Here is a 19699-nt window from a genome sequence, read left to right on the forward strand (position 1 = left end):
AGTAAATGCATGATCAGTACTAGGTATCTTTTTTTTTAAACCCTATTCTATGTTCTCCTTTAATGCCCTTCTCCTATAATCAGTGTAATCTAAAATCTCTTTTTCTACAGGTGTCAGCAAGCAAGTCAGGTTGTTCCTATGTGCGTAAGCGGTGCCAAATGTTAATGTAGGCCCAAAGAATCCTCTCATTATCACTACATCGTTTTCCCTACCTACTCTACTCCAATACTTTATTATAAGGATGAACAAAAATACAATATCCCGATTAGTAAAAAAATACTTAGGCCCTCATTCTGACCCTGGCGGTTCTCTACCGCCAGGGCCAACGGGGGCGGGAGCACCGCCGACAGGCCGGCGGTGCTCCCTTGGTCATTCTGACCGCGGCGCTTTGGCCGTGGTCAGAACGGGAAAACCGGCGGTCTCCCGCCGGTTTTCCACTGCCCCTTAGAATCCTCCAAGGCGGTGCAGCTCGCTGCGCCGCCGAGGGGATTCTGACCCCCCCTACCGCCATCCTGTTCATGGCGGGAAAGCCGCCATGAACAGGATGGCGGTAGGGGGGGTCGCGGGCCCCCGTAAGAGGGCCCCGCAAAGTATTTCAGTGTCTGCCTTGCAGACACTGAAATACGCGACGGGTGCCACTGCACCCGTCGCACCTTCCCACTCCGCCGGCTCGATTACGAGCCGGCATCCTCGTGGGAAGGGAGTTTTTCCCTGGGCTGGCGGGCGGTCTTTTGGAGACCGCCCGCCAGCCCAGGGAAAAACTCATAATACCCTCCGCGGTCTTCTGACCGCGGAGCGGTATAATGGAGGGCGGGATCCTGGCGGGCGGCCTCCGCCGCCCGCCAGGGTCATAATGAGGCCCTTAGTGTACTCGTGGTTGTAAAATCTGGTTAGCAATAGGATACAACTTATTCCATAAGTAAGAGGCAAGCTATGTAAGTAACTCCTTCCATCGATGAAGGAATCTGCGTACACACATAACATTCTCTCGCATCCATTGTTTCCACATACTCACGCAATAAGCAACAGAAACAAATAGAAGAAAGTTCTCCTTGTGAGTCATCCAAGTAAGGAAATACATGAACTCCTTACCTTTGAAGCGTAACTGCCATGACTGTCAGCATATTCATAAAGATGCATGAGGCTGCAAACTGAAGGTGTTGGAACTTCACAGTTACCCGCAAGGTGCATGTATGGGCAGTAAGAAAAGGTCCAAGGCCATCAATCCATCTCCTGAGCTCTAAGAACAAAATAATTTGTCTGAGGGACAAACTCTTGAGCTTTTCCTGCCAGATGAACAAGTTCAGAAGGCAGAGATCCAGGAGAAGGTTTGGGCCCCAGTACTTCTAAGTGATCAAAATGGAAAGGGAGTAAAACTCTGTGTCTTTCTATTCCACCAATTGAATGGCCCTTTTTTCATTAAGGCAGGACTTCTGGCTCCATGACTGAGTAAATGTGTGTGTGAGTACACAATTCTAGATCCACCCCTAGTCAGAAAGGTGTGATACAATTGTTGTGGCATTTCAATGGGCTGAGATGGCTGCCACTGTTGGCACTGCATAGCCCTAGAATAACCATGGGATTTCCAACATTGTTGGTGAAGAACAAGTTACTTACCTTCGGTAACGCTTTTTCTGGTGGATACACTAGCTACCTGTGGATTCCTCACCTTATGAATTCGATTCTTGCGCCAGCATCCAACGGAAAGTCTTCTTCCTAGCTATCTACGTCGACGAGGACGTCATAATGGCACGGCTCCACGTGACTCCGTCTGACGTCAATGTGCCAATAAGAGGTCCTCGTCGGTGTACTAACGTCAGTTTCATTTTTTTCGTGCCCTTAAGGCGAACAGGTGTAACCCGACCATGAAAAATGATATATATACATATAAACATATACGCACACAAAAATCTTGTCCATTGAATCCATATATTCACATTATCATCTTAAATACACGAATATTCAAAAATATGCAGAGAAATATAAACATATATATATATATAAATATACATATATAAATATACAAATATAAGAAGAAATATTAAACCAAAAACTGCAAGATAACTGTGAAATCAGGCAGGCAACGGGGAGGCGGGAGGGACCGTGAGGAATCCACAGGTAGCTAGTGTATCCACCAGAAAAAGCATTACTGAAGGTAAGTAACTTGTTCTTCTGATGGATACAACTACCTGTGGATTCCTCACCTTATGAATAGAGTCCCAAGCAGTACCGCACTCGGTTGTGGGTGCCCGCCTGATTACACTAAGAAATCCTGCAATACTGAGCGAGCAAAATGACCGTCCCTCCTCATCTCAGAGTCTAAACAATAATGTTTCACAAAAGTATGGAGGGACGCCCAAGTCGCCGCTTTACATATGTCTATTAACGGAACTCCTCTCGCTAGGGCCGAAGATGCAGACTTAGCCCTAGTAGAGTGAGCCCTAATACCTTCAGGAGGGACTTTTTTCGCCAGAGAGTAACAAATCTTAATACACAAGATGACCCACCTGGAGAGTGTTCTTTTCTGGACCGCTCTGCCCTTTCGCTGTCCAGCATACCCAACAAACAGTTGATCATCTAAGCGAAAGTCCTTAGTTCTCTCTAGGTAAAAACTCAGGGCCCTCTTAGGGTCCAACCTATGGAGTCTCTCTTCCTCTTTAGACGGGTGGGGAGGAGGGTAAAACACAGGCAGAGTGATAGTTTGCCCTATATGAAAAGGGGTGACAAATTTCGGCAGAAAAGCAGCCCTGGTTTTTAGAACCACTTTATCAGGGAAAAACATGGTAAAGGGAGGCTTGACGGAAAGTGCCTGAAGCTCTCCAATCCTCCTGGCAGAAGTGATTGCTATTAAGAAAACGGTCTTAAAGACTAAAAATCTCAATGGACATGAATGCATGGGCTCGGAAGGCGAACCCATTAAGAATGTCAGAACAAGATTTAACTCCCACTGAGGCATGTGAAAGGGAGTAGGAGGAAATCTATTCACCAAACCCTTAAGGAACCTGTTTACAACTGGAGACTTAAATAAAGATGGCTGGTCCGGAAGGCAAAGAAATGCCGACAGAGCCGCCAAATAACCCTTAACTGTAGCTATTGCACAACCTTTCTTAGCCAGACTAAAAGCAAACAAAAGTACATCTGAAAGGTGGGCTTTTAAGGGATCTTTACGGTTCTCTCCACACCAAAGCACAAATTTTGCCCACCTACCGGCATAAATCGATTTAGTGGAGTGTCGCCTGGACAATAGTATAACATCCACTACATCCGGTGGGAGAGAAAAGGAACTTAGGTTGCCCCGTTCAATCTCCAGGCATGAAGGTGCAGGCTCTGGAGGCGGGGGGTGTAGAACCTGCCCCTGCGATTGCGAGAGAAGGTCTGTCCTGAGCGGGAGACGGAGCAGAGGGCACTGAGAGAGTTGAAGCAGGTCTGTATACCATACCCTTCTCGGCCAGTCCGGTGCTACCAAGATGATTCGGGCCCAGTCTTGACAAACCTTCCTCAGAACCCGAGGAATCAAGGGTATGGGGGGGAAACGCGTAAAGCAACTGGCCGCTCCAGGACATCTGCAACGCGTCCCTCAACGCCCCTTGCATCGGATACTGGAGGCTGCCGAATAACGGGCAATGCGTGTTTCTCCCGAGTGGCGAATAAACCCACCTGAGGAGTACCCCACATCTCGAAGATGTGGAGGACTAGATCCGGATGGAGACGCCACTCGTGATCTAATGAGAAGTGACGACTGAGACCGTCCGCACGTACATTCAGCACCCCGGCCAAATGATTTGCTATTAAGCAAATCTGATGGTCCTGAGCCCAGGACCAGAGTCGCAGGGCTTCTTTGCAGAGAAGGTACGACCCCACTCCTCCCTGCTTGTTTATATACCACATCGCGGTAGAGTTGTCCGTCAGGATCTGAACTGACTGCCCGCGAAGGGAAGGGAGGAAGGCCTTGAGCGCCAAACGTACCGCCCGCAATTCCAACAGATTGATATGCAACATCTGTTCCGCTGGAGACCAATGACCCTTGATCTCCAGGTCCCCCAGATGAGCTCCCCACCCTAGAGTGGAAGCATCCGAAATCACTGTGGCCACTGGAGGAGGCAGTGAAAACGGTTTTCCTTGGGAAAGGTTGCCGTCCTCTGCCCACCAAAGAAGATCCGCTACAGCGTCCCTGGAGATCATACTGAATCTTTGAGATCCCCTTTGTGCTGGAACCACTGTCTGCTGAGGCACCACTGAAGAGCCCTCATATGCCAGCGAGCATGAGTGACCAACAGAATGCAAGAAGCAAACAGACCTAGCAGGCGTAAGACCTTGAGGACTGGAACTGCTGCTCCAATTTGAAACAACGTAATCAGCGCCTGAATGTCCCGAATCCGCTGAGGCGGGTGTAGGCCCGAAACATTGTCGTGTCCAGTACTGCCCCTATGAACAGGAGGCGTTGAGAGGGCTCCAGGTGAGATTTGGGCACATTTACAGAAAAACCCAGATCGAACAACAACTGGGTTGTCATTCGCAGATGAGACAACACAAGCTCTGGAGACTTGGCTTTGATCAACCAATCGTCCAGGTAGGGAAAAACCGCTACTTCCCTCTTTCTGAGATGTACTGCAACAACTGCCATCACCTTTGTGAAAACCCGAGGTGCTGAAGTAAGTCCAAACGGAAGGACCGCAAACTGGTAATGTTGCGATCCGACCACAAAACGGAGATACTTCCTGTGCGACTTGATTATGGGAACATGAAAATACGCGTCCTGCAAGTAGACAGACACCATCCAGTCTCCTTCGTTCAACGGCAGTAACACCTGCGCTAGGGACAGCATTTTGAATTTTTCCTGCTTGAGGAACAAATTCAAAATCCTCAAGTCTAGGATCGGCCGCAACCGACCGTCCACCTTGGGAATCAGGAAATATCTTGAATAACACCCCTGACCCCTTTCCTGCAACGGCACCAACTCTATAGCGCCCTTTGCCAACATGGCGACAACCTCCTATTGCAACAACAGAAGATGGTCTTCTGAACAAAAGGAGGGACGGGGGGGAAGGGAGGAGGGAACTCCTGAAAGGGGAGAGCATAGCCCTTTTCCACAATTCCTAGCACCCACAAGTCTGTTGTAATTGACCTCCATTTCTGTAGAAAAAGACTCAATCTTCCCCCTACAGGAGAAGTATGGCTGATAAAGTGGGGAAAACTAGGACTGCTTCTGCTGTTGTCCACCAGAGGAGGATGAAGAAGAAGAAAGCTGCTGGACCTCTAGCCCTACCCCGCCCTCTAAAGGCACGATAGGGCGGATTGGCATGCTGCTGGGCATAAGATTGAGACCTTCGAAAGGCAGAGCCTCGAATAAATCCTCAAAACCTACGAAAAGGTCTGTAAGGTGTTGTAGAAGAGGCCTGTAACCCCAGGGACTTAGCTGTAGACCGACAGTCTTTAACCGTTCAAGGGCAGAGTCTGCCTTGTCCCCAAACAGCTTTTCCCCGTCAAACGGAAGGTCCATTAAGGTGGATTGTACATCTGATGAGAAACCAGAGGACCTCAACCAGGCATGCCTCCTTGTAGCCACTGATGTTCCCATGGCCCTGGCAACAGAATCCGAGGTATCCAAGCCAGACTGTATAATCTGCTGTGCAGCAGCTTGAGCGTCCAAGAAAAGGGACCCAAAAGATTTCTGCATCTCCTGTGGCAGATCCCTTGCCATCTCCTTAGCAGAGTCCATTAGGGCATGGATGTATCTGCCTAGCACACAGGTGGAATTGGTAGCTTTAAGGGCCATGCTGCATGTTGAAAAAATCTTCTTGGAAGACTGCTCCATCCTCTTGGATTCCCTATCAGTCGGAATTCCAGGGAATGTTCCAGGGGCAGTCTTTGCAGAACATGATGCCTGAACTACCAAGCTCTCCGGAGTCGGGGGACGAGAGAGAAAAACCAGATCTCCTGGGGCACTTCTATACCTCCTCGCCACTGCCCTGTTCACAGCAGGAGATGTAACAGGCTTTTTCCACAGGTCTAAAATAGGCTCGGTCAAAGCCTCATTGAAAGGCAGCAAAGGGTCAGCACTGGAGGAAGATGGATGAAGTACCTCTGTGAGCAGGTTAGTTTTTACCTCTGCAGTGGACAAAGGCAAATCCAGATACTCAGCTGCCTTCCTCACCACCGCATGGAAGGAAGCGGCCTCCTCAGTAAACTCCACCGGAGACGCAATGTCCCACTCCAGGGAAGTATCCAAACCACTTGCAGTGGCAAGACCCTGGAAGTCATCAGAAGGCTCGATCTCGCCTTCCTCAAGCCTTCTGTATTCTTCTTCCTCCAGAAGTCTCAACGCCTTCCTCCGAGATCTAAGATGTGTTTCCAGTGCCGGCGTCGACAAAGAATCCATCGACGCCGACAATCTCGAACCCCGAACAGGGTCAGGAAGGCTCCTGGATTCAACCGGCGCCGGTGCCGATCCGAAGTCGGCAGATGACCTCCTCGAAGCCGAATGGCCGGAAGGAGATGGAGCCGGTCTGGATGGAGACAAAAACGATGCCGGATGACGTGGAGAAGGAGTCGGTTGACGTGCCAACGGATCCACAGTCACAGGCGAAGGACTCCTGCCAGGGGAGACCCTCTGCGCTGAACCACCAGTCTCTGTAGGGCAGAAGGGCATGAAAGGAGCAGCCCTGTACGACGCCGGCAAGCCCAAATTGAATGCCAATGGCCCCGTGGGACCCGCCGGTGCACCAGCAGGGGCCATGGATTGAAAAACAGCATACATTGCATTCAAAAATGCGGCCGGATCCGTCCCTGGAGTCGGGAAAGCCAGGTGCTGCTGTGCCGATGTCTGCTGAACATAAGGATCCCTCGGCGCCGGTGAAAAGTGAGGGCTACATTGAGTGACCTCATAAACTGAAGGCTCCGGTGACCACCCCGGACTCTCAGGCTGGGGTGTGACAGTAGGACTCATCTCCCAAGTCTTCTGGCGTCGTGATGAACGAGACCTTGACCTCGATCGGCTCCGCTCCGAACGGCACCTAGAGTCATGACGATGCCGCTTCTTATGTTTTTTGGGAGAAGCATGGGAGGAAGCCTTCTTGTGTTCCTTCTTCTTTGCCTTGGCTAAGAAGAGCTTCGCCTCGCGCTCCTTCAGAGCTTTTGGATTCATGCTCTGACACGAGGAACAGCCTTCCACATCATGTTCGGAACTAAGACACCAAATACAGTCCGAGTGGGGGTCGGTCTCTGACATCCGACCCCCGCATTCTCTACACGGCTTGAAACCGGACTTCTTCGGAGGCGACATTGTAACCTCCAAAAATCGTTACAGTTACCAACGGGCCAGGAAGAAAAAAACATTGGCGTCGAAGCACGGAAAAAAGGAAAACTGACGTTAGTACACTGACCAGGACCTCTTATTGGCACGTTGACGTCAGACGGAGTCACGAGGAGCCGTGCCATTATGACGTCCTCGTCGACGTAAATAGCTAGGAAGAAGACTTTCCGTCGGATGCTGGCGCAAGGATCGAATTCATAAGGTGAGGAATCCACAGGTAGTTGTATCCATCAGAAATTGCTGTCCAAGGGAGTCCAGGGTGCAAGCCTTAGCTCTACTTTACTTCAAATGTATCAAGGAGTCAGCCGTCTGTCTAAAAGAAGCTCACCACCAAAAGGCACGTCAATGAGCATAGCCTGGACATGTTGGGAAAATCAAGTGGAATCCATCTCAGCAAACTAAAGCAACGTGACAGCCGATCCCAAAGACCAAGCAAAACCACACTATAGGATCTGTTTTGATGTACCTGGCTCACTACTCACCAGGTCAGAAAATGGCTTTTTCAAGCAGAGTGGGGACGCAATAATCTTATGTTATGAGATTTTCCATGAGGCATTGACATATTGGCCTGAAAGGCAGATGGCATTACTTGTGCGAAGAAACCTACTGGAGACAAAACTTTGTGACTCAAGGTGTCAAGGTTCTTAGATTCTCTATCCGGGATCCACATAGGAAAGGTGTTAGGGTTCTCCTTTGAAGACGATGTTTGAAAAACCAGACTCTCCAGTGATGACGGCAAAAAGTGTGAGGACCTATGGCAACTGGTGATTAGTCTCAGAATAGCCAGGATCAAAAAGGGTTTCTCCCATCCAGCTATTTCACCCTACAAAAGCCTCATGAAATAGAAGTAATGGTTCCTCAAAAACCATGGAGGACTGCAAGATTTCCATAGGAGTGTTAGGCTTCACCTGCACAGAAAGCATAGTCCTCCATCACCTTCTGAATGGCTGATATAATAGATTACACCTCCTCTGAAGCTGGGCTTGAAGGGTATGTAATTTCCCACTCTGGTGAAATACCTAGGCTACAGTCACTCTGTGAGTTTAAGTAGATGCCATTATCAGTATTGGAAAGGGGCATGAGGTGATAATCCTCAGAGGGATCTACCTTTGTTCAGCCATAAACCGTATTCTCCATAAACAAGGCATCTGATTTTGAGCCAAAAATCTCCTTCAAATGGGCAAAACTTTGGGCCCTGTAAATATCATCCTTATATAGATCATTGTTAAAATTAACTTGGGCTTTCATCTTTGCCCCATGGATGATACTTTCTTCCATTGAATTCTTGGTGCTGGAGATGGATCCCGGGCAGCGTCACCTTCGACTTCAAAAACAGCACCGAAAAGGGGTCTAGTGAACAGGGGACAGCACCCTAACCTATCTCAACTTTTCCATAAGCGCTAGTGTCGATACTTGTGAAGCATGGCACTTTGAGCCATCAGAGCTATGATGCCGCAGGAATGGCCCCCTTTTGTACTCCTCCAGTGAGAAGCCTGCAAAGTTGTCCTAAAAAGATCTAACAATGCTGGTCAGAAGGCCTCAACAAACTCTGAATCAGCCAAAAACACCAGGAAGCTCTGATCTCATCTTTTTAGGCACCTGGGTTTCAAGGGACTTTGAGGACGTGTGTGGCATTCGAGAATGGCATTGAAACTCAAAACTGTTCTGGTAACAGGACAGCTGCCTCGAGAATTCTTCATATGAAGTTTTTCATGGAATTATGTCTTAGGAGAATGTTCAATTTAAATGGGCTTACCTTTTAGAGAGGCAGCCCTCTTGGGAGTTTCTCTCCAAGCTTAAGGCTAAAATAAATTGTCCTTCTGCTCCCTGGTGCATTTCGGGTGCATTACGGTGCAAGAGTCGCAGGCCACGGCAGCACATCCCGTCAAGAATGAAAGCCTGAGGCCCTTTGAGGAGACAGTTGTTAAAAGCTAAGTAGCACCAAGCTGGGGCACTACGAGAGAGAGAGATCATTTCACTACTTCAATGAGCCACAAATAAGAAGGAGGAACTTCTGTCTGAGGGCTGGTTGAAAACTAATAAACTGTGGTATGCCATGCCCAGGGGCACCAGGCATCACCAGCTGGGTGGAACCAGCTGAGTGCACTGGGGAGTCATTCCTGGGGAAAGACATTTCTGGGAAAGTATGAAGTATCCATAAAGCCCGGAATGTGCAGGAAGATGGACCCATCAGAAATAAACATTCTCCCCAAAGCTGTTGACACTGTCAAGGCAAAAGTAATCACAAATACTGACATATGGCGGGACTCTCCAAATACCATAAAATAAGCCCTGGCACACATAACATCACCAGTACATTATGATACTGCATTTTGTAAATGCATTTTCATCCGATAAGGCTTTATAATACTAACTGCTTCTGACAAGCAGCAACATCTCCAAGTTTTTTAGGTAAAGTCTAATCTGTAACTGTTTACAAAAGATGCAGTTATCATACTGACCTTCAGCGGGTTCAGCAGAAGTTCCAAAAGCTTAGAGATTGTACTGCAGAAGGTCTATCGATTCTTCTCCCGAACCTGCATACTTTTTATACATTACCATCCAGGCATAAAATGCACAACATTAACAAAAGCCTGGGATGCTGTGCATTCGAAGTCATATTTAGGAAATCATACACACATGTCGACCTTTCCAGTGAAGATGGTCTACTGAATAAGAGTGCTGAAGAGTGCGGACCATGCAACCCCAAAATGTGGCAAATTCTCTCAATCTCATGGAGAGCAAAGTCTGATCTGTTCTTACCTGCTCACAGATCGATCGGAATCCGTTTTCTTCCAGTCGATCTAGCTCATAGGTTTCCCCCAGCAAGGGATTAAATGGTTTTGCTGTGCGATGAATGGTGGTGGAATACGAAGACACAGAAAAGGCAGCCACGTAGCACATCTGTTCCGTCGGACTCTCCAGCTTGGCAGCTTTGTCCAGCAGCTCGTGGTACTCCAAGTCCTCGGTCAGCCTCTGCAGCATGGACAGCGGCTCGTTGAAATTGATCTAAGTGTCAAGCAAGAGGCATTATGAGATTCACGGGTTCTTCATGAGATCATTGATATTTGTAGGAAACGTGCACACTTTCATTTACATAATGCTTGGACAGAAGGGAAATCTATCAGAATATTATGTTTTAAATATAGTTTGCTAAGGTGCCTTTGCCAGGACATCGATTCTTTTTGCAAGAAAATCTTCAGTAGGTTAATACATCGAATGCATTGTTTAGAGCCTAACTGTAAGTGAGAGCAATTCAGTGAGAGCTCACCTCCATGACAGCGTTGACCTTGCAAAGTCCCCCGTAAAGAAATGTAACCTTGCAATGCAATACCGTTGCACCCAAAACTTCCCAAACTGCTGATAGCTATCCCTACAGTCATTCGCCTTTCCTAGCTCTCTGCCAACACCTAGGACCAGTGCTTAAATTGTGCCTGCGTTTGCTGGTGCTCAGCCCCGTCATTTGTTTCTTAATACTGGCACATATTTATGACAGGCTGCACCATGAAAGTGCTCTATGTCTATGTTTAAAAAAAGCTAAACGGCGGAGTTTTTTTAACAATTCAATACACTTTAAAAATAATTATCAGTGCATTCAGGTCATCGTTTGCAGCTTTGTGCGGCATCCAGTGGTCGAAACTGTCAAACCTGTAGCAGTGAGATAGCTAGTAGGTGACGGCGGTACATCCATTTGGCAACACTGGCATAGACATTGGTAGGAACCAAGATGCACTAGCCTTCTGAGAAATGTCTTGGGTCCTGGCAGCAATTCTTTTGACAAATTAAGCACTGTCTGGGATAATTATTGCTTACTGGGTGCCGTGCTATAAATCTGCCACTGTCAAAGGACATGAGAAATATGCACATATTCGATGAGTGGGTCAATATTTAAGCGGTTTACTTTCAGCCCTACAAGTCAAGCACGCACTCACGCAACGACCATTTTCATTCGCCCGTATCCTTGTAATGTCATGAGAATGTATGCTCAGCACACTGTGGCCGGGGCACTGTGAACATTCTCAAGGCAAATATGTGCTTTGCATGCTGAGGCAATGTGGAAATCCTGCTGATGCTCTACATACACAGTGGCGGAACAAAGGTCCCCGCAGCTCGCGAGGGGAGTGGGGGCGCGAGCTCCAGGGGACCCCCTCTGCACAGTACACTGCACAGGCGGCAGGACTGTGACTGAGTCCATGGGGGAGGGAGACCCCTCCAGGTACCTTGCCGGGGCCCTCCTCAAGTTATTACATCACTGTACATACTGTGGTTGCAATGATTAACAGGAGTCTGCTGAGTGACCTGCACCAGTTCCAGCAACTTGGGCAACAGCTCGCCATTTTGAGCACCATCAACCCCCCCCCCCACACACAGAGTAAAGGGTCACCCATTTCTGAGCAGCGTAAATTAAATGATCTATTGATTGCCCGTGTAGCCAGAGAGACGTGTATGCTCCTGCCAGTTCTGTACCTATGAAGATTGTTAACTGCACTAATAGCTTCTTGCAAATTTTCAGTTTGAGCTCTAGGTTTCAGCAGTATAGTCGGCAATGCCTTTCCCTGTCTGGAGAAAGTGTCTGACAATGCTTGCTACAGATCTTTCCTGGTCGTCCTGTAGTCCAGGTTGCCAATATGAACGATCAGTGCCTATTTGAAAAAGGATCAGAATGGCTGCCTGCTCCATTGCCTGGATTTACAATAGTAAAGGTCAAGTAAAGAAGACCTTTTGGACAGGTTTGGAGACAGACTTCTTGAGGAGTAACCATGGACGTCAATTCACCAAAATACCAGGGGTAGCGGAAGTGACATCACACGCCCTTTCATCTTTACTTTCACTCACACACACATGCTTACCAATACACACTCACTTATACGCACTCTCTTTCCCACGGGCACACTCTCATTCGCAAAGCATGCACACAACATACATTTAAAAGTGTTTTTTACAAACCTCAGCTACCAAGGAGGTTCATATTCCAGTTAACTGTACTCCATTTATTACTTCACTTATAGTGAATGATATATTATTAGCTACTAGTGCAATTAAAAAAACTGATTGAAAACAAGAAAGTGGAGCCACAAGCAGCGTTTATAAGGACGAGCTGCCCCCTGTGTTCCCAGCACTTATTTTGCCACATCTGAGGCCATGGGTCACAGAGGCAGTGCCAGAGGTCGCAAGGCGCAAGCCAGGGATTGCAGCTGCGACCCCTGGTGCCCCCTAAATGACGTTTGTGGCACTAACCATTCAGGGACAGGAGCAGAAGACTGAGCAATGTTGAACTGAAAGAGGAGGGAATAAAATAAAATAATAAATAAAATAAAACGTCATCCTTATTCTTCTCCATATCAGAATTGTTAAACTTCTTGATACTCTCCTTTGGTTGTTTTTGCACACATATTCAACACTTCCCACGTGTTTAGAGGCTAAAGCTGCAGATCTTATTAAAGGGGTAAAATAGGGTTTTACTCTTCCTGCTCCACTGATGCTGAGTAGTTTTGTTAGTCTTCAATTCCATGTTGCAGAGATTCTGCTGACCTTCCACACTTATGATTTTCTTAATCTAACCCAGAGTGTCACCCATCCATAGCAGAACTGTTAGAAATGGGGTCTTTGGTTGACAGTCAGGTTTCCCCCTGTTCAAGCAAACACCCTCACTCTAGTCAGGGTAAAAGAGAATCACCCTCAGCTCACCCCTGCTTACCCCCTTGGTAGCTTGGCAGAGCAGTAGGCTTAATTTCAGAGTGCTAGGTGTAAAGTATTTGTACCAACACACACAGTAACTTAATGAAAACACTACAAAATGACACAACACCTGTTTAGAAAAATTGGAAATCTTTATCTAAACAAAACAAGACCAAAACGAAAAAATCCACCATACACAAGTCAAATTATCAATAAATATGCACAAAGAGTCTTTAAGTAGTTATAAACACACACTAGCGCTGCTAGCGTGAAAATGTACCTGGGGTGTGTCAAAAATAACCCAGCACGGGCGGGTGTGCGTCAAAAATAACTCCGCACGGCAGTACGTGAGTCAGAAATCCAGCCGCATGATGATCCGAAATCCCGCAGCGCAGGTTGTGATCTCCCAGCCTCCGTCAGCGAAGCTGCGTGTCGTTTCTCCTGCTCCGTGCGTCGATTCTTCGGTCACGTTTCCTGTGAGCGTTGTTTTCTCAGCTGCGGAGCCGGTGGCGCGTTGCTTTTTCAGCCGCAGATCTGAGTCACATCAAACTTTTCCCCGCACAGCGCTCTGTGCGTGGATTTTCTTGTCTTTAGGCTGCCAGCTTCTCCTTTCAGATTTTCTTGTCTTTAGGCTGCCAGCTTCTCCTTTCAGATGGGCACCACAGGGCAGAGTAGGAGTCTCTCCAGAGGCTCCAGGTGCTGGCAGGGAGAAGTCTTTGCTGTCCCTGAGACTTCAAACAACAGGAGGCAAGCTCTAGATCAAGCCCTTGGAGATTGCTTCTCAAGATGGAAGGCACACTAAGTCCAGTCTTTGCCCTCTTACTCTGGCAGAAGCAGCAACTGCAGGATAGCTCCACAAAGCACAGTCACAGGCAGGGCAGCTCTTCTTCCTCAGCTATTCAGCTCTTCTCCTGCAGAAGTTCCTCTTGGTTCCAGAAGTGTTTCTAAAATATGTGGTTTTGAGTGCCCTTCTAATACCCAATTTCTCCTTTCAAGTAGGCCTACTTCAAGCAAAGTCTCTTTTGAATGTGAAATCCTGCCTTGCCCAGGCCAGGCCCCAGACACTCACCAGGGGGTAGGAGACTGCATTGTGTGAGGGCAGGCACAGCCCTTTCAGGTGTAAGTGACCACTCCTCCCTTCCCTCCTAGCACAGATGGCTCAACATGAAATGCAGACTACACCCCAGCTCCTTTTGTGTCACTGTCTAGTGTGAGGTGCAACCAGCCCAACTATCAAACTGACCCAGACAGGGAATCCACAAACAGGCAGAGTCACAGAAATGGTATAAGCAATAAAATGCTCACTTTCTAAAGAACGAGTTACTTACCTTCGGTAACGACTTTTCTGGTGGATACATTAGCTACCTGTGGATTCCTCACCTCATGAATACTCCCATGGCGCCAGCATTCGACGGAAATCTTCTTACTAGTCTCTGCACGTCGACGAGGACGTCACTCTAGCCCACGCGACGCCGTCTGACGTCATACAGGCAATAAGAGGTCCTCGACGACGTGCGGACGTCAGTACCAATCATTTTTTACGTGCATGAGAACAACCAGGCAATGCAATGAAAGAGCAAGGCAACATCCCATTATATTGCAAAAACACACAACATTGTATGAATAACTGTAAATCTTTTTATATAAATATATATATAAAACTTTCTCTTTTAAAATATATACACACACCAAGTATATACACAAAGATATATACATATATACATATATATAAATATATATTATATACACATCTATTGCACCCTCAAAGACCAAGAGGAGCGCACTCAAGGATTACTTGGCAAGACCAGAAAGGCAACGGGGAGGCGGGTGGGACCGTGAGGAATCCACAGGTAGCTAATGTATCCACCAGAAAAGTCGTTACCGAAGGTAAGTAACTCGTTCTTCTGATGGATACAACTACCTGTGGATTCCTCACCTCATGAATAGAGTCCCAAAGCAGTACCACGCCCGGCGGTGGGTGCCTAAATGGTCAAACCAAGAAATCCTGCAGCACTGACCGTGCAAAATGGCCGTCCCTTCTAACCTCAGAATCCAAACAGTAATGTTTTGCAAAAGTGTGAAGGGACGACCAAGTTGCGGCCTTGCAGATGTCGACCACAGGAACACCTCTGGCCAAGGCCGAAGTGGCCGACTTGGCTCTGGTGGAATGAGCTCTAATGCCCTCAGGAGGATCCTTCTTTGCCAAAGAGTAACAGATTTTAATGCAAAGAACAACCCACCTGGATAGTGTTCTCTTGTGGACTGCCTTTCCTCTCCTCTTGCCCACGTATCCAATAAACAGCTGATCCTCCAGCCTGAAATCCTTTGTTCTATCAATAAAGAAGCTCAACGCTCTCTTTGGATCCAGACGTTGCAGTCTTTCTTCCTCTTTGGAAGGATGAGGCGGAGGATAGAACGTGGACAAAGTAATTGCCTGAGCCAAATGGAAGGGTGAAACAACCTTCGGGAGGAAAGCAGCCTTGGTCCTCAACACCACCTTATCCCCATAAAAAGTTGTATAAGGGGGCTTTACTGATAAGGCCTGCAACTCACTCACTCTCCTTGCTGATGTTATAGCTATCAGGAAGACTGTTTTTAAAACCAAATACCTCAAGGGGCAAGAATGCATAGGTTCAAAAGGGGACCCCATAAGGAAAGTCAGGACCAAGGACAAATCCCATTGCGGCATAACGAATGGCTTTGGAGGATATTGATTTAGAAGACCTTTCAAGAATCTGATAACAATAGGGGATTTAAATAAAGATGGTTGGTCTGGAAGACATATGAAGGCTGACAAGGCCGATAAATAACCCTTAATGGTAGCCACTGCACAACCTTTCTGCGCCAGAGATAGAGCAAAAGACAAAACGTCCGATAGATGAGCATGCAAAGGATCAATCTGCCTCTCTCCACACCACGCAACAAATTTAGACCACCTATTAGCGTAGATAGATTTAGTGGAGTGTCGCCTGGCCGCTAATATAACATCCACTACCTCAGGCGGGAGAGAGAAGGAACTCAGGTTGCCCCGTTCAATCTCCAGGCATGTAGGTGCAGACTCTGGAGGTTGGGGTGTAGAACCTGCCCCTGCGACTGCGAGAGGAGGTCTGCCCTGAAAGGGAGACGGAGCGGCGGGCACATTGAGAGTTGGAGAAGGTCGGAGTACCACACCCTCCTTGGCCAATCCGGAGCTATTAAGATTACTAGAGCCCGGTCTTGGCGAATCTTCCTCAATACTCGAGGAATCAAGGGTATGGGAGGAAACGCGTAAAGCAACTGGCCGCACCAGGTTATTTTAAACGCGTCCCCCAACGCTCCCTGCATCGGATACTGAAGGCTGCAGAACAACGGACAATGCGCGTTCTCTAGAGTGGCGAACAGATCTACCCGAGGAAACCCCCACCTCTGGAAGATTAAACGGACTTGATCTGGATGGAGACGCCACTCGTGGTCTGCCGAGAAGTGGCGACTGAGACTGTCCGCACGCACGTTCAAAACTCCGGCCAGATGGTTTGCTATCAAGCAAATCCGATGGTCCTTTGCCCAGGACCATAGTCGAAGAGCTTCTCTGCAGAGAAGGTACGACCCCACTCCTCCCTGCTTGTTTATGTACCACATCGTGGTAGTATTGTCCGTTAGGACCTGTACCGACTGACCACGAAGGGAAGGGAGGAAGGCCTTGAGAGCCAGACGTACAGCCCGTAACTCTAACAGATTGATGTGAAACATCTGTTCCTCTGGAGACCAAAGACCTTTGATCTCCAGATCCCCCAGATGAGCTCCCCACCCTAGAGTGGAAGCATCCGTTATGACTGTGGTCACTGGTGGCGACTGCTGGAACGGCTTTCCTTGTGAAAGATTGTTGCTTGCAATCCACCACTTCAAATCCACAGCAGCATCTCTGGAGATCTTGACAGTACCCTCTAGATCCCCTCTGTGTTGAGACCACTGCCTTCGGAGGCACCACTGAAGAGCCCTCATGTGCCAGCGAGCATGCGTGACCAACAGAATGCAGGAGGCAAAAAGACCGAGCAGACGAAGGACCTTGAGGACTGGAACTACCGCTCCATTTCGAAACATTGGAACCAAATCCTGAATATCTTGAATCCGCTGAGGCGGAGGAAAGGCCCGACCCAATGTTGTATCCAGTACTGCCCCTATGAACAGGAGGCGCTGAGAGGGCTCTAGGTGAGATTTGGGCTCGTTCACCGAAAAACCCAGGTCGAACAACAACTGGGTTGTTGACTGCAGATGATGCGACACAAGCTCCTGGGACTTGGCTTTGATCAACCAGTCGTCCAAGTAAGGGAATACTGCTATCCCCTTCCTTCTGAGTTCTGCCGCAACCACCGACATCACCTTCGTGAAGACTCGAGGTGCTGAAGTAAGACCAAACGGAAGGACCGCAAACTGATAGTGTTGCGATCCCACCACAAACCGGAGATACTTCCTGTGTGACTTGAGTATCGGGATATGAAAGTAAGCATCCTGCAAGTCGACAGACACCATCCAGTCTTCCATGTTCAACGCCAAAAGCACCTGTGCTAGGGTCAGCATCTTGAACTTTTCCTGCTTGAGGAACCAATTCAAGATCCTCAGGTCCAGAATTGGTCTCAAACGACAATCCTTCTTGGGAATCAGGAAATACCTTGAGTAAACTCCTCGACCCCTTTCCTGCTCCGGGACCAACTCCACCGCGCCCTTTGAAAGGAGGACTTGCACCTCCTGTTCTAGCAACAGGAGGTGTTCTTCTGAACAATACGAAGGGCGGGGCGGGATGAGGGGCGGGAACTCCCGAAAGGGAAGGGTGTAGCCTTTTCCCACAACACTGAGAACCCAAGTGTCCGATGTAACAGTCTTCCATTTGGTGAGAAAATGCTGTAATCTTCCCCCTACAGGAGAGGAGTGAGTGGGAAATGGTGGAAGCCTAAGGCTGCTTCCCCTGCTGCACCCCGCCAGAGGATGAGGAAGAGGCAGAGTGCTGCTGAGAGGCTCCTCTGGTGCGGACCCTACCTCTCCCCCTGAAAGATCTATAGGGATGGGAAGAAGCAGGTTGCTGATATCTCCCCCGAAAGGAAGAGGAGGAAGAGCCACGCCCAAATCCACGAAACCTCCTGAAGAATCTGGAAGAGGCCGTGGAAGAAGGAGCTTGGAGCCCTAACGACTTAGCCGTGGCCCTGCTTTCTTTAAAACGTTCCAAGGCCGAATCAGCCTTAGCCCCAAACAGTTTGTCCCCATCAAACGGGAGATCCAACAATGTGGACTGTACATCTGCCGAAAAGCCCGAGTTACGGAGCCAGGCCTGTCTCCTTGCCACCACAGTTGTGCCCATTGCCCTGGCTACCGAGTCGGTGGTATCCAGTCCCGTCTGGATAATTTGGGTCGCAGCAGCCTGGGCATTTGAGACAAGATCCAAAAGACCCTGGGGAAGCTCTGTAAACGAAGAGGAAATGTCATCCATCAGAGCATGAATATACCTCCCCAGGATACAGGTTGCATTGGTGGCTTTTAACGCCAGACTGCAGGATGAAAAAATCTTCTTCGACTGCGCCTCTAGCTTCTTTGAATCTCTGTCCCCAGGCACCGTCGGAAAAGAACCAGGCGCTGACTTGGACGAACAGGAGGCCTGCACCACCAAGCTCTCCGGCGTAGGGTGCCTAGATAGGAAACCAGGGTCAGTTGGAGCCGTCCGATACCTCCTGGCCACGGCTCTGTGAACTGCTGGGGAAGATGCCGGCCTCTTCCACACCTCTAACACCGGATCCAGCAGAGCGTCATTAAATGGTAACAGAGGCTCCGCCGCGGCTGAGGCCGGATGTAACACCTCTGTCAAAAGGTTTTGTTTTGCCTCCACCACCGGCAAAGGCAGGTCCAAAAAACTAGCTGCCTTCCGTACCACTGCATGAAAGGAAGCAGCCTCCTCAGTATATTCCCCCGGGGACGAAAGGTCCCACTCAGGGGAAGTGTCCAGCCCACTGGCCGACTCCAGTCCACGCAGCCCATCACCCGAGTCCTCTAGCTCTCCTTCCTCTAGGGCTCGTTGGTACTCCTGCTCTTCCAATACACGGAGAGCACGTCTCCTTGAATGAAGTCGTTGCTCAATACGCGGAGTCGACAATGCCTCCGCCGAAGTCGAAGATCGGCGCCGATCTTCAGAAGCCACCGACGCCGCATCCGGCGCCACAGGTAACTTCGGCGCCGACGGAAGAGCAACTGCCGCAGATGGACCCACCGGAGTCACAGGCCGAAATCCCGACGTCGACGGGATGGAAATCCCCGGGGCCAATTCTTCTGAAGCCACCGGAGCGGCCACCGGCGCCGACAGTGGCGCCGAGCCCACGTTCCCAAACGGGAGAAAGGGCATAAAGGGTGCCGGCCGAAGAGGCGCAGGATCACCCAAAGAAAAGGCCAAAGGCCCAGCCGGAGCACCCCCTGGAGCCATCTGTTGGAAGATGGCATACATCGCATTCAAGAATGCGGAACTATCGGCTCCAGGGGTGGGAAAAGCCGGATACTGGGGTGCCTGTCTCGGAGGCGACCCCGACGCCGGCCTCGGCGTCTGCGCCGGAGAAAACACTTGAGGCTCCAATACCTCAATCACCGACGCCTGTCCAGGTGAAGTTGGAGACGCCGGAGAGGGCAACGGCGTCGAAGGATGCGGCGTAACCGTGGGACTGACTTCCCATGTCCTTTGGCGCCGATCCGGAG

The 19699-nt window shown here is 49.0% G+C and overlaps 1 protein-coding gene across 4 annotated transcripts in view; it reads right to left on the reverse strand.

Moving 5' to 3' along the window:
- The window catches only part of OSBP2 (oxysterol binding protein 2), a 1025274-nt gene that overhangs the window by 180068 nt on the left and 825507 nt on the right, over positions 1 to 19699 (reverse strand). For all 4 annotated transcript variants that reach the window (XM_069214447.1, XM_069214445.1, XM_069214446.1 and 1 more), the window contains one exon: positions 10076 to 10321. In XM_069214447.1, the coding sequence (XP_069070548.1) occupies positions 10076 to 10321 (246 nt within the window). The remainder of the gene's footprint in view (positions 1 to 10075; positions 10322 to 19699) is intronic.

Source organism: Pleurodeles waltl, chromosome 11 (assembly GCF_031143425.1).
Source record: "Pleurodeles waltl isolate 20211129_DDA chromosome 11, aPleWal1.hap1.20221129, whole genome shotgun sequence".
In the NCBI taxonomy this organism is placed as follows: domain Eukaryota; kingdom Metazoa; phylum Chordata; class Amphibia; order Caudata; family Salamandridae; genus Pleurodeles; species Pleurodeles waltl.